Raw genomic sequence first — 10001 nt, forward strand, 5'->3', positions numbered from 1 at the left:
CTGGAGAGGTCACGGGGGACACATGGCCACTGCCTGCTGGGGACTACACTCTGGAGAGGTCACGGGGGACACATGGCCACTGCCTGCTGGGGACTGGTGCTGAGAGGAGAGGCTGGCTGCAGGCCACTTTCCTGCCAGCTTGGACAGGTGGGACAGGGAGAAGCGAGAGTCAGAGCTAGTCCTACGGCCACGAAAGGGGGCTCTTTGGGGTCTCCAGCTCCTTGCCCCCCAAACCCAACCCAGTAGAAAAAGACAAACAGGTGACACGAAACATTAATAAAAAAAACCCTAAAAAAACTAACTTATTTTACTATAAAACAGCTGCAGGACGCTGACAGTGGCGTCCTGAGCCCCGGAGTTCCATGGGGGGGAGGGGGGCCTCTCACGCCAGCCACTGTTCTACCCTTAGCCCTGGACACCAGCTGCAGGGCTGAGCGTCTGCTCAGGTCTGGGTTTCCATCCCAAGGGTGATGTCACTTAGCACTCAAGGACGGCCGTCTGTGTTGCTCCAGCAGCTCCTCGAGGTGGTCGGCCCTCTTCACAGAAGCCTGCGACACAGTCCAGTCAGGCCCTGGATGCCCACACCCCAGGCTAGACCACCACAGACCCACGGAGGGACCCACCTCATGCTGCTTCCGGAGACTGTTCACGGCCTCCTCCTTCCTCGCGAGAGCTATCTTCACCCTGTGATGATGTGCAGTCCCAGGTCAGCCTGGGGGCTGTGTCCTACCGCTTGGTCTCAGCCCTGCTGACCCTGACCTGAGCAGCCGGCCCTGGGCCACTGTCTCCAGAAGAACCAATGCTAAAGTGGCCCTAGGAGGGGGCTGGGCATGGCGCCACGCAGACCAAGACAGATGAGAAGTCACCTCATGGCTCTGCCTTACTCTCTGTTGGTCACGTAGGCAGGCAGCCTCAGAAGGACTGAGAGTCTGGGTGCTCCAGCCAAGACCCTGCCCACCTCCCTGGAGAGGTACACGTGGGCCCTCGAACTAAGTGACACTCGGGCGGAGGACACCCAGCGTTCCTGAGCACGAAGCTGGAAGCCATGTGAGCTCACGGGCTATGTCTACGTTATGCGGGAGACAGTGTCAGGACTTCAGGTAGAAAGACGCGTGACTGCTCCCACCGTAACTGCTCCCCGTGCCCCTACCTGAAGTCCTGACCACCCACCTCTGATGAACCTCATCTAGCTCCATCTGCTGGTGGGCACGCAGCTCAGCAAGCTCCGCTCTCAGCCTCTGGTTCTCCTCCTGGGAGGCTGCCAGCTGGTCTGTGAACTCCTGACGGACCACCTGAGCCAGGCTGGCCCGTTCACTGCACATCTGTGTGTTCACCTGGACGGCAGGGGAGGCTGTGATCGGGCTGCAGGGACGGAGGGCTCATGGAGAAGGGGCCTGAGGCTACTCACCGCCCGCGCGTCCTCCAGCTCCTTCTCCTTCTGCCGCACTAGGGACTGCAGGCGCTCCTTCTCCCCTTCGGCCTCCCCAAGGCGCCCTTTCAGCTCCATGCACCGTTCCTGGAGTCTCCGCTCGGACTGCTCCAACTCCGAGAGCTCCACTTCATACTTGTCCCGCACACGCTTCACACTGGCAGGCGGAGGCAGGAGGCGGTATGAGGATGAACTGCAGCTCCCACCGCCCAGCTCCGGCCCTCCCCATCGGTGGAACCAAAGGCAGGAGGCAGCTCACCGGCTCTCGGCGGCCCGCTCGCTCTCCTCCTTGGCCAGCGTCATGTCAGCCTCCAGCCGGTGGATGACCAGCTCAATCTCCTGGTCTCGGCCTTTTCGGATCTCCTCCTTCAGCTCCCGCTCCCTGGTCAGCAGCCACGCTTCCTGCGGGACACACAGCGGTGAGAGAATCCGCCACCAGGACAGAGGCAGAACAGCCTCGCGGGCTCTAGGGAATGGTCCCTGCTTTGAGCCACAGGGAAATAAATACACGCATAGGTCAGGGGTGAAGGACTCCAGGCTGTCTAGACCCCCAGAGGGCAGCGTCATGTCTTCAGGACCTCCTGGGAGCACAGAGGCATGGGATAGCCTTGGCTAAGGAGGTTGTTCCTCTCTCTCAGGTAACTGGAGTTCGAGATAACTACTACTACTGCCCGCTAGACAGGCCGAGCCAAGGTGGCAAACCTGCCCTGTGGCCAAGAGGCACAGGGTCTTAAGGGCACAGGTGGGGTGACTCCTGGAGAGAGGGACACGTTTCCTCCTGTTCTGCTTCTAACCTTCCTGGATCCCTATGTAGGCAGTGGGCAGCATGGCACAGCTGGGGATGAACCACCATGCCCCCCAGTTAGGAGTGACCCCCAGAAGCCAGCGCCCAGAGGGCCCTGAACAGCAGCCCACCCTGGCTGGTCCTACCTCCTTCTTGGTGCAGTTGGCCACCCATGCCTGTCTCTCAGCTTCCAGATGGTCCTTCAGGGCTTTCAGCTCCATCTGGAGGGGACGGGCTGTCAGCTGACTGAGGACCACTCCAGGGCCCCGCTCACCCTGCTGAGGGGTCGGGCAGAAGGGACCCGTCCTCCACTGGAGGCCAGCTCGCCAACCTGGTGCCTCTGCTCTTGCTCCTCCCGGCTCCTCTCAAACTCAGCTCTCAGGGCTCGCGTCAGCGTGGCGCTGCTCTCCTCCAGCTCTGCCCGCTGCCTGCAGGCCAGTGCGTCAGGGAACAACGGGCCATTGTAAGAGGGGTTGGGCAGGCCAGGGGCAGCTGAAAGAACAGCCCGCAGTGGTACCTGGCTGCCTGCTGGCCCAGTCGCTCCTTCTCTTCCGCCACCTCGTTGTAGAGCCGTCGCCGCTGCTGCTCCAGGGCCCGATGCTCCTGTTCCAGGTGCTGCTCAAACCTGCAGGATGGTGAGGATGCTTACACCCATGGTGGGCGGCCACGGGAGTCAGCGTCAGTCACATCAGCTCCCAGGGACCCTCTACAGGATGGTGAGGATGCTCACACCCACGGTGGGCGGCCATGGGAGTCAGCATCAGTCACATCAGCTCCCAGGGACCCTCTGCAGTTGGGGGGCTGCAGCCCCCTTCAGCTGCAGTCTCATTCAAGGCTGTAAAAAGGCCTCAGCCGGTGGCTCGCTGTGTCCACACACTGGCCTGGCTCTGCTTAGTTCCACTCTCGGAGGAGAGCCAGGGACCAACCAGAGACTTGATCCGAGCAAGGCCCTGCCATGGCTGGTACCCTTGTCCTTCCCGAAGGTGGGAGAGCACAGGTCAGGGCCAGTAGGTCACCTGGGAGGAGCCAGGCTGGAGGCACAGACAGTGGAGGAGGGGTCGTATACTGCTCACTGGTCCCTCGGCCACCAAGCCCAAGCTGGACATCACAGCCTGGTCACACCTTAGGGGGTGAACCCTCGGGCTGAGAAAAGGAGGCAGCAGAGCAGCCTACCCGTCACCCACACGTCACCCACACGTCACTCTGGGCTCAGCTCAGCAAGTCCGCAATCTCATGTGACCCCATGAGGGGACCCTCACAGCATTGGCCTGGTAGGTGGACTGCATGAGTTCTACCCAGGCTGCTGCTGCCCGCGGGAAACTGGGGGCTGCCCTGAGACCTCGGCCTCCAGTGCCCTCCTACCGCTGCTGGGCGCGCTCCCGCTCCTGCTTGCCCAGCGCCTCCTTCTCCCGCTCCAGATGCTCCCGCAGCTCTTCTGCCTGGCGCAGGTGGCGCTGTGCAGCCTGCTCATCTCTCTGCAGCAGCTCAGCCTCGTGCAGGCCCCTGAGCCTCCGCACCTCCTGCTTATGCTTCGCAATGAGTTTCTGGATCTCGGGCTCCAGACCTGCAGAGACAGAGGTTGCACCGGAGACAGGGCTGCAAGGCCCCTCCGTCCAGCCACGGCTTCAAAGCATAGCAAGCCTGGTATACTATGGAGAGAAGAGCCAGGGACTGCATCCCAGAAACCTACCTCCAGGAGTGTCCTGAACACAGTGGCTTTCCCAGCCTGCAGCATGCACGGCTCCCCAGCCCCTTGGCGTGTCTCCCAATGGCACAGTGCCTAGGATCCTGGTCAGGCCAGGTTAAGAGTGCTCCCTAAAACCACCTAAGAGTCCATAGTTTCTTCACATCCCGACTCTGTCAGCTTGTGGGGCCCTGAAACTTCTTTCCTATGGTTTTCTCTAATGTCTGCGTGACCCACATGACTGCCTTGCTGTTCCCGCACAAGCCTCCACAAGGTGGAGGCCCCCCTCAGGCGTCTGGGACTGAGGGTCAGCAGCTGAAATGGAGTTTGTGTCTACCTGCCACCGGCAGCCTTAGCCAGGGACAGCTCTGCTTGGTACCACAACACATGGGACAGGAGTTACCATTCTTTCTCTCTGTAAAGTGAATGAGGAGTGAAGGCCCCACCTCTGACTGTGATTTCTTTGATCTTTTTTGTCTTCTCGTTGATCCACTTCTCACGGCGGATCTTCTCAGTGGCACTCATGAGCTCTTTGAGTTTCTTAATCTCCTGGGTAAAGAACACAGGAAGTCAGGATGCAGAGATGAGGGGGGCATCCCCAGCCCTGTTCCCTTGCCTTCTCCTGGGCCTGTGTTCTGCAAGCTCCTTCCTCTCCCCAGGTAGGGCGGTTACAGCCACTGGCTTGGAGAAGTCTCATCCCAGAGAGGGATGCCACCACGCCCTGGAGCTGAGACCTTACCGACAGGCAACGAAGGGGACACAGGGAGGAAAAGCCCCTCTGTCTGGGAGCTGCTGTGCCCTTCCTGCTGACAGACGCTAACCACAGTGACAAAGCAAGCTTTCCTAAAGACTCCGCCCACAGAAGCATTAAAGACAGCAAGGAGACTAAAGGCAAACATGATCATGACCTTGTTTTAGCGGCTCTCTCTCATCCCGAAATCTAAGCCTCATATATTCATCCTGCAACCTCACTTAAGAAAGAAATTCTTTGACCCTTCCTTCAGCCTTGCACATTACACTCTCACGGTGTAATGCAGAAAACTGCGGGCTCTTACAGTCACCCACTGTGAAGAGGAGTGCTCCGCTTGCAGGAGCCCGCTCACACCTATAGGTCTTTCAAGCACCTCTATCAACTTCTGGCCTTAAGATCTACAAGCCTTCTAACGAACCCCGACTCTGATGGATACCAAAGCTCTTTTCTACAGGGAAGCCAAGGGCCAAGGCAGAGAGGGAGTTCCTTGGGCTGCATGGATGGTCTGGAGCAATGACTCCATTCCTGCCGCTGCCGACAGGACCCAGGACCACCTGAGAGCTGCAGTCTCCAACCCTGGATGCAGGCTAGGGATGCTGGGTCTCCTTAACAAAGCCAGCCCATCCTCACTTGGGTCTGGGCTCCAGCCTACAGGGCCTTTGGGGATGCCGGGCCTATGCTCTGGGAAGAAGTGCAGTCAGGTGGCTGAGACAGACTTTTAACCAGCTTCTGCTGGCCAATGAGGTGGGAGCTGAGGTGCCTGGTACTGCGAAGATGGGTGGGTTCTGTTACTCAGGACTTGACTGGAGCAGGCCAGGCTTGGACTCCTGTGAGAAGCAGGCCACTGTCCTGTGAGAAGGGCCAGGCAGGCCGTACATGCTGGCCTGGGATGTGGCAGCCCACACCTTAGGACCTGTCCCTGTTGAACTAGGATACAGGTCAAGAGGGAGAGAAAGAAAAAAAAAAAAAAAGCTGGGTATGGTGCCATAGGCCTTTAATTGCACACTCGGGAGGCAGAGGGAGGCAGAGGGAGGCGGATCTCTGTGAGCTCAAGGCCAGCCTGCTGTATAAAGTGAGTTCCAGGATGCCAGGACTGTTAGATAGAGAAACCTCGTCTGAACAAACAAACAAAATCTCAAGAAGAGGGGAACAGGAACAGGAACAAAGGAACCGGCGCTGGCAATCCTGACCTGCATCCTCAGGCCATGATGCCGTGTGCCCAGCCAGGGGGCTCACCAGTTCGTGCTGCTCCTGCATCTGGGCCACGCGCTCCCGACACCGCTGGTCCCCTTGCTTCAGCTCAGCCACCACCGCCTCGCACTTCTCGCTCAGAATCTTCTTGTCTTCGATCAGCTGTGATGGGGGTGGGGTGAGGCTCTTGATGCCACCCCAAGGCACCTCTAACAGGCCCACTGGAGAACCACGCTGGGGCCTCGGCCACAGCGGTCCTGCGGTCAGCATTACGCTCCAATCTCGGGACAGTGACACCAACCCTGGGTCTGCAGACCAAGTCCTCTCACCCCACATGGCCTCCCAGAGCTGGGTCACCTGGTCGATGAAGGACAAGTGCCGTTGGATGGTGGCCTCATAGTGCTCCTTCTGCTGTCGCAGCTGCCGGCTCAGCTCCTTCTCTGTCTCCTTAACACGTCGGATGGTGAGGTCACGCTGCTGCTCCTGCAGGGGGTCACCAGACCATGTGGGGCACAGCCTCGGGGGTGACGATGGCTCAGACCTCTTCCGCAGGGTGCTGGCAGTCCCCAGCCCACGCGCCCTGGGGTGACGGCTGATGCACTCACCAGAGCTCTCTGCAGTAGAACCATGGCCTGCTTCTTCTCCTCCATCTCCAGCTTCAGCCGCATCATGGATGCGCTCCCCTCAGACCCCAGTGCCGGGGGCCTTGGGCCCGCCTCCAGCACCAGGCCCTAAATACACAACAAGCCTCAGGCAGGCCACCCAGCAGCTACTGCTCGTTTGATGCCCACCCTCCACGGGGAGTCACTGTGTCACAGCTCCACCCGGCTGTGAGGGAACAATACCTACACAGGGCATCTGGTCAAGGGGCAGTGGGTGACAAGCCAACCCTGGGAACTGTACTTGTTCCTTGGTGCAGAGAGAGGCTGCAGCCTTGACACTAACACAAGTCACCAGATAGGAGCGATCTGTTCACCCCTGACCTTCCTGCCCCCATGGAAACAAGACATCACTTATTGTTGTCTCTGGTGTTCGCTCAGGAAAGACAGCCCCAGGAGACCAGAGCCCAGGATGTCAGGACCACCCACCTGGACAGGATAACCCCGTCTAGACAGGAGCCCCGAGAGGGACAAGAACTCAGCAGTTGGACTGCCTTCTGCATAAGGTCCTTGCAGGTGATCATGTCCCACTGGGCACCACCCGGGACTGGCGGCTGGCTACCTCCCGCTGGGACACCGGCCGGTCCTGCCCCGACTTCTCCATCTCATCCAGGAAACTCATGATGCTCTGGAGCTTGGCCTCCGAGAGCAGAGTCCCGTCATCAGGTGGGCCCGGGGGTGCACTCAGTTTCCCAAATTTCTCCAGGTTGTCGGCTGTCAGGGAGTTGGTGTCATCTTCCTGCAGGTGGCCCAGCATTGGAGGCTGTTAGGGAAGCCCGAGGACCTGGGGTCCCTCGGGAACAGCGGGCAGTGAGGAGGGTCATTGTGTCTCAACCTCAAGGACCAGACAGGAAGGGAGAGCAGAGGTCAATAGGCCACACCTGGCCCTTCTTAGGGCCTTGACTAAAGCAGGGATATGGTGGCACCAGCCTTCCCCGACCCCTGTGGAGGCCTCTCGACCTATGCAGATGGTTGTCAGAGCCAAGGGCTTACTCGCCTCGTCGGTCCAGGCATATCTGTCTTTGTGATAGGTCTTGGGGCGGGGCAGCAGTTCGGGCTCCTCCTCCAGTAGCCTCAGTGTGTCTAGCAGCTCATCCAGGGTAGCTCTGGCCCTGGCCTTGCTTCTGGAAGTGCCCAGCGCTCCCAAGTCCTCTCTGGCTCCATCCTGGGACGGGACGTCCTATAGCAGAGAGGCAGGAAGGGAAACCACCAAGGCTGGTGGAGACCAAGAGCCCAAGAGCCGCCCCACATACAAGGCCCACCCACCCAGTGTGGAGGGGCAGGAGCCTTTGTACCCATCCCCAGTGGTCAGCACATCTATGTAGCATCTGATACACATCGGGAGAAAGGCCCCGCCCAGTCTCACACTGAGCAGCTTGTGGCCTTGCTCCCCTTTGATGGGAAGGGACACAGGAATCCTTCCCCAGCAATGTGAACTCCTAGCAGGATTCCAGAACAATTCTGTGAGACCTCACCCCGGTGAGACCACCAGGCTGCTACCTGGCATCCCCCTGGGCACCCTTTCAGGACACAAGGAACCCCAAAACTGAAGAGAGGGCAGGGGAACGGCAGCTTAGGCCACCCAGGCATGGACATTGTCCCAAAGCCAAAATCAGAGGGGAAAGGAAAAGGCACTGTGTCCAGACCTGTGGCTTGTCCTCTGGAGGCCGCTGGGGCTCTGGGGACGGCTCAGAGACAGGAGGGCAGGGGTCTCCAGGGCCTGTGGGGCAGATGCTGGCATCTGTAAAACCAAACACTGTGTCATCTCTCCCAGGGCCTAAACATGATGATGCCCTGGGAAGGAGTCAGGTATAAGCTCAGAGACACTGAGGGGTCCCCTGGCCTTCCAGGGTACAAAGTTGAGGGGAATAGGTAAAGTGTCCGGCTCACTACAAACAGGCACAATCCCACAATGCCGGGCCTCAGCTGAGAGGCCCCACTGCCAGGATGATCTGTCGAGGCCTGGGCACTCTCTAGTCCAGCGCCACAAGTGACCAGGCAGAAGCAGGCGGGGAGCAGGCCAATATCCCAGTTCTGCAGGGAGAGTCACAAGCCTGGCCACATGAGGCCTGAAGCTCAGCAGAGTGTGCAGTTTCTCCCACAATCGGGTAGACTGAGAACCACTCACGAGCATTGTTGGCCTTGGGGGCCTGGTGGGTGCCGCTGCCTGGCATCAGCGGTGGCTCCTGGGTGGGTGGAGGCTGTCCTAGCGCTCTGGTCTCGGATCTGTCCTTGGACAGCCTGCGCTCAGCCTCACTGGCCTTCTGGGCTCGTTTCTGCTGTAGTTCCTGTCAGAGTAGAGCCGCGTGACCCCTTACCCTATGCAGCCCACCTGCCCTGGGGCTCGGTGTCCCCAAGCATCGGTGTCACGGCAGAATGGACCGTGGGATGCTACCTGGGGTACCCGGTACCTGAATGGCTGCCTGCCTGGCCCGGCGAGCCTTTTCCTCCCGGGCCTTCTTCCTTGCTGCCTCCTCCCGCCGGTGCATGTCCAGAAGGTTCCCGCTGCCCAGCCGTTGCCTCTGCCCCTGCCAGGGAAGCCAAAGCCATGAACTTTACAGAACTGGAGGATGACAGAGCCCTGGAACGAGCTGGGAGGTCTCCACAGGACCCTGAGAGTCATGGGAATCTGCAGAGTTCACTAGTGGAGAAGAAATGAGAGCCGAGGGCACTGGACCTGCCACCTCGGCTCAACAGAGAGCCAGCCCCACCCTGAGATGCAGGGAGGCACAGCAGGGTGACAGCTCTGTACCCCTCAGCCAGGACTTCTTCAGGGAGTCATCCTGCCAGGAGCCGGTCTCCTGACACATCAACCCCAGCAGCAGCCTCAGGAACCAAGCAAGGCCCACAGAGGGGGTACATGCCTGAGGGTAATCCCAGATCTGTCTTAACGACTCCACTGTATGCTGTGAGACCCTGAGGATCCATGCCCAGCCCCTGGGTGAGCTGGCTTACACAATCACACTGACCTCTCGCTTGGACGCCAGCAGGTGTTCAAGGTTTGCTGCTCCTGTGCGGCGCCTCTGTACCTGGCGGCGGTACCAGCGTTGGATGGTGACTGCGGCCTGGTTTACCTGGTGGATAAACCTGTCCAAAGAACCAGAGTCAGGATCAGAAGGGGTCCCCAAGTCCCTGTGCCCTAGAACAAGAACCATGTGGAAAGAAACACTGGAGGCTAGCACAGTCCTTTCCCACCAGGCCAGGATGTGGAAGGCCAGCCCCTCTGGACTCCTTTCAAACCTAAACCCACCCTCCTGAGAAGCTGCCCGGCTGGCTTTGTGCTTATCATCAGAAAGGGAAAATGGCCAATGAGAGCTGACCACAGGGTGAACAGGGATGATTCCAGGCCACAGGATACTGCTCAGGAGCAAGGGCAAGCACCTGTGAGTTGTGCTAAGCACAGAAACCCTGGGGCCACAGAGAGGCCAGAACATCAGAGCACTGGCTGCTGAGATCAGGGCGGACCAGGAGATACAAAGGGTGAGTGGGCCGGGCAGTGGTGG

General features: G+C 59.5%; 1 protein-coding gene across 1 annotated transcript in view; it reads right to left on the bottom strand.

The window, feature by feature from the left end:
• Positions 1-13: 13 nt before the first annotated feature.
• Positions 14-10001, bottom strand: part of Cep131 (centrosomal protein 131) — a 22442-nt gene continuing 12454 nt past the window's right edge. Inside the window, exons 8-26 of the mRNA XM_005350846.3 lie at positions 9468-9585; positions 8910-9026; positions 8627-8786; positions 8145-8239; positions 7496-7678; positions 7061-7237; positions 6445-6570; positions 6197-6322; positions 5885-6001; positions 4344-4446; positions 3576-3777; positions 2731-2838; positions 2545-2641; positions 2360-2434; positions 1689-1831; positions 1409-1586; positions 1171-1334; positions 624-684; positions 14-548 (exon numbers count right to left, since the gene is read on the bottom strand). Of these exons, the coding sequence (XP_005350903.1) occupies positions 474-548; positions 624-684; positions 1171-1334; positions 1409-1586; positions 1689-1831; positions 2360-2434; positions 2545-2641; positions 2731-2838; positions 3576-3777; positions 4344-4446; positions 5885-6001; positions 6197-6322; positions 6445-6570; positions 7061-7237; positions 7496-7678; positions 8145-8239; positions 8627-8786; positions 8910-9026; positions 9468-9585 (2425 nt within the window). The 3' untranslated portion in view covers positions 14-473. The remainder of the gene's footprint in view (positions 549-623; positions 685-1170; positions 1335-1408; positions 1587-1688; positions 1832-2359; positions 2435-2544; positions 2642-2730; positions 2839-3575; positions 3778-4343; positions 4447-5884; positions 6002-6196; positions 6323-6444; positions 6571-7060; positions 7238-7495; positions 7679-8144; positions 8240-8626; positions 8787-8909; positions 9027-9467; positions 9586-10001) is intronic.

This window comes from Microtus ochrogaster, chromosome 7, assembly GCF_000317375.1.
Source record: "Microtus ochrogaster isolate Prairie Vole_2 chromosome 7, MicOch1.0, whole genome shotgun sequence".
In the NCBI taxonomy this organism is placed as follows: Eukaryota; Metazoa; Chordata; class Mammalia; order Rodentia; family Cricetidae; genus Microtus; species Microtus ochrogaster.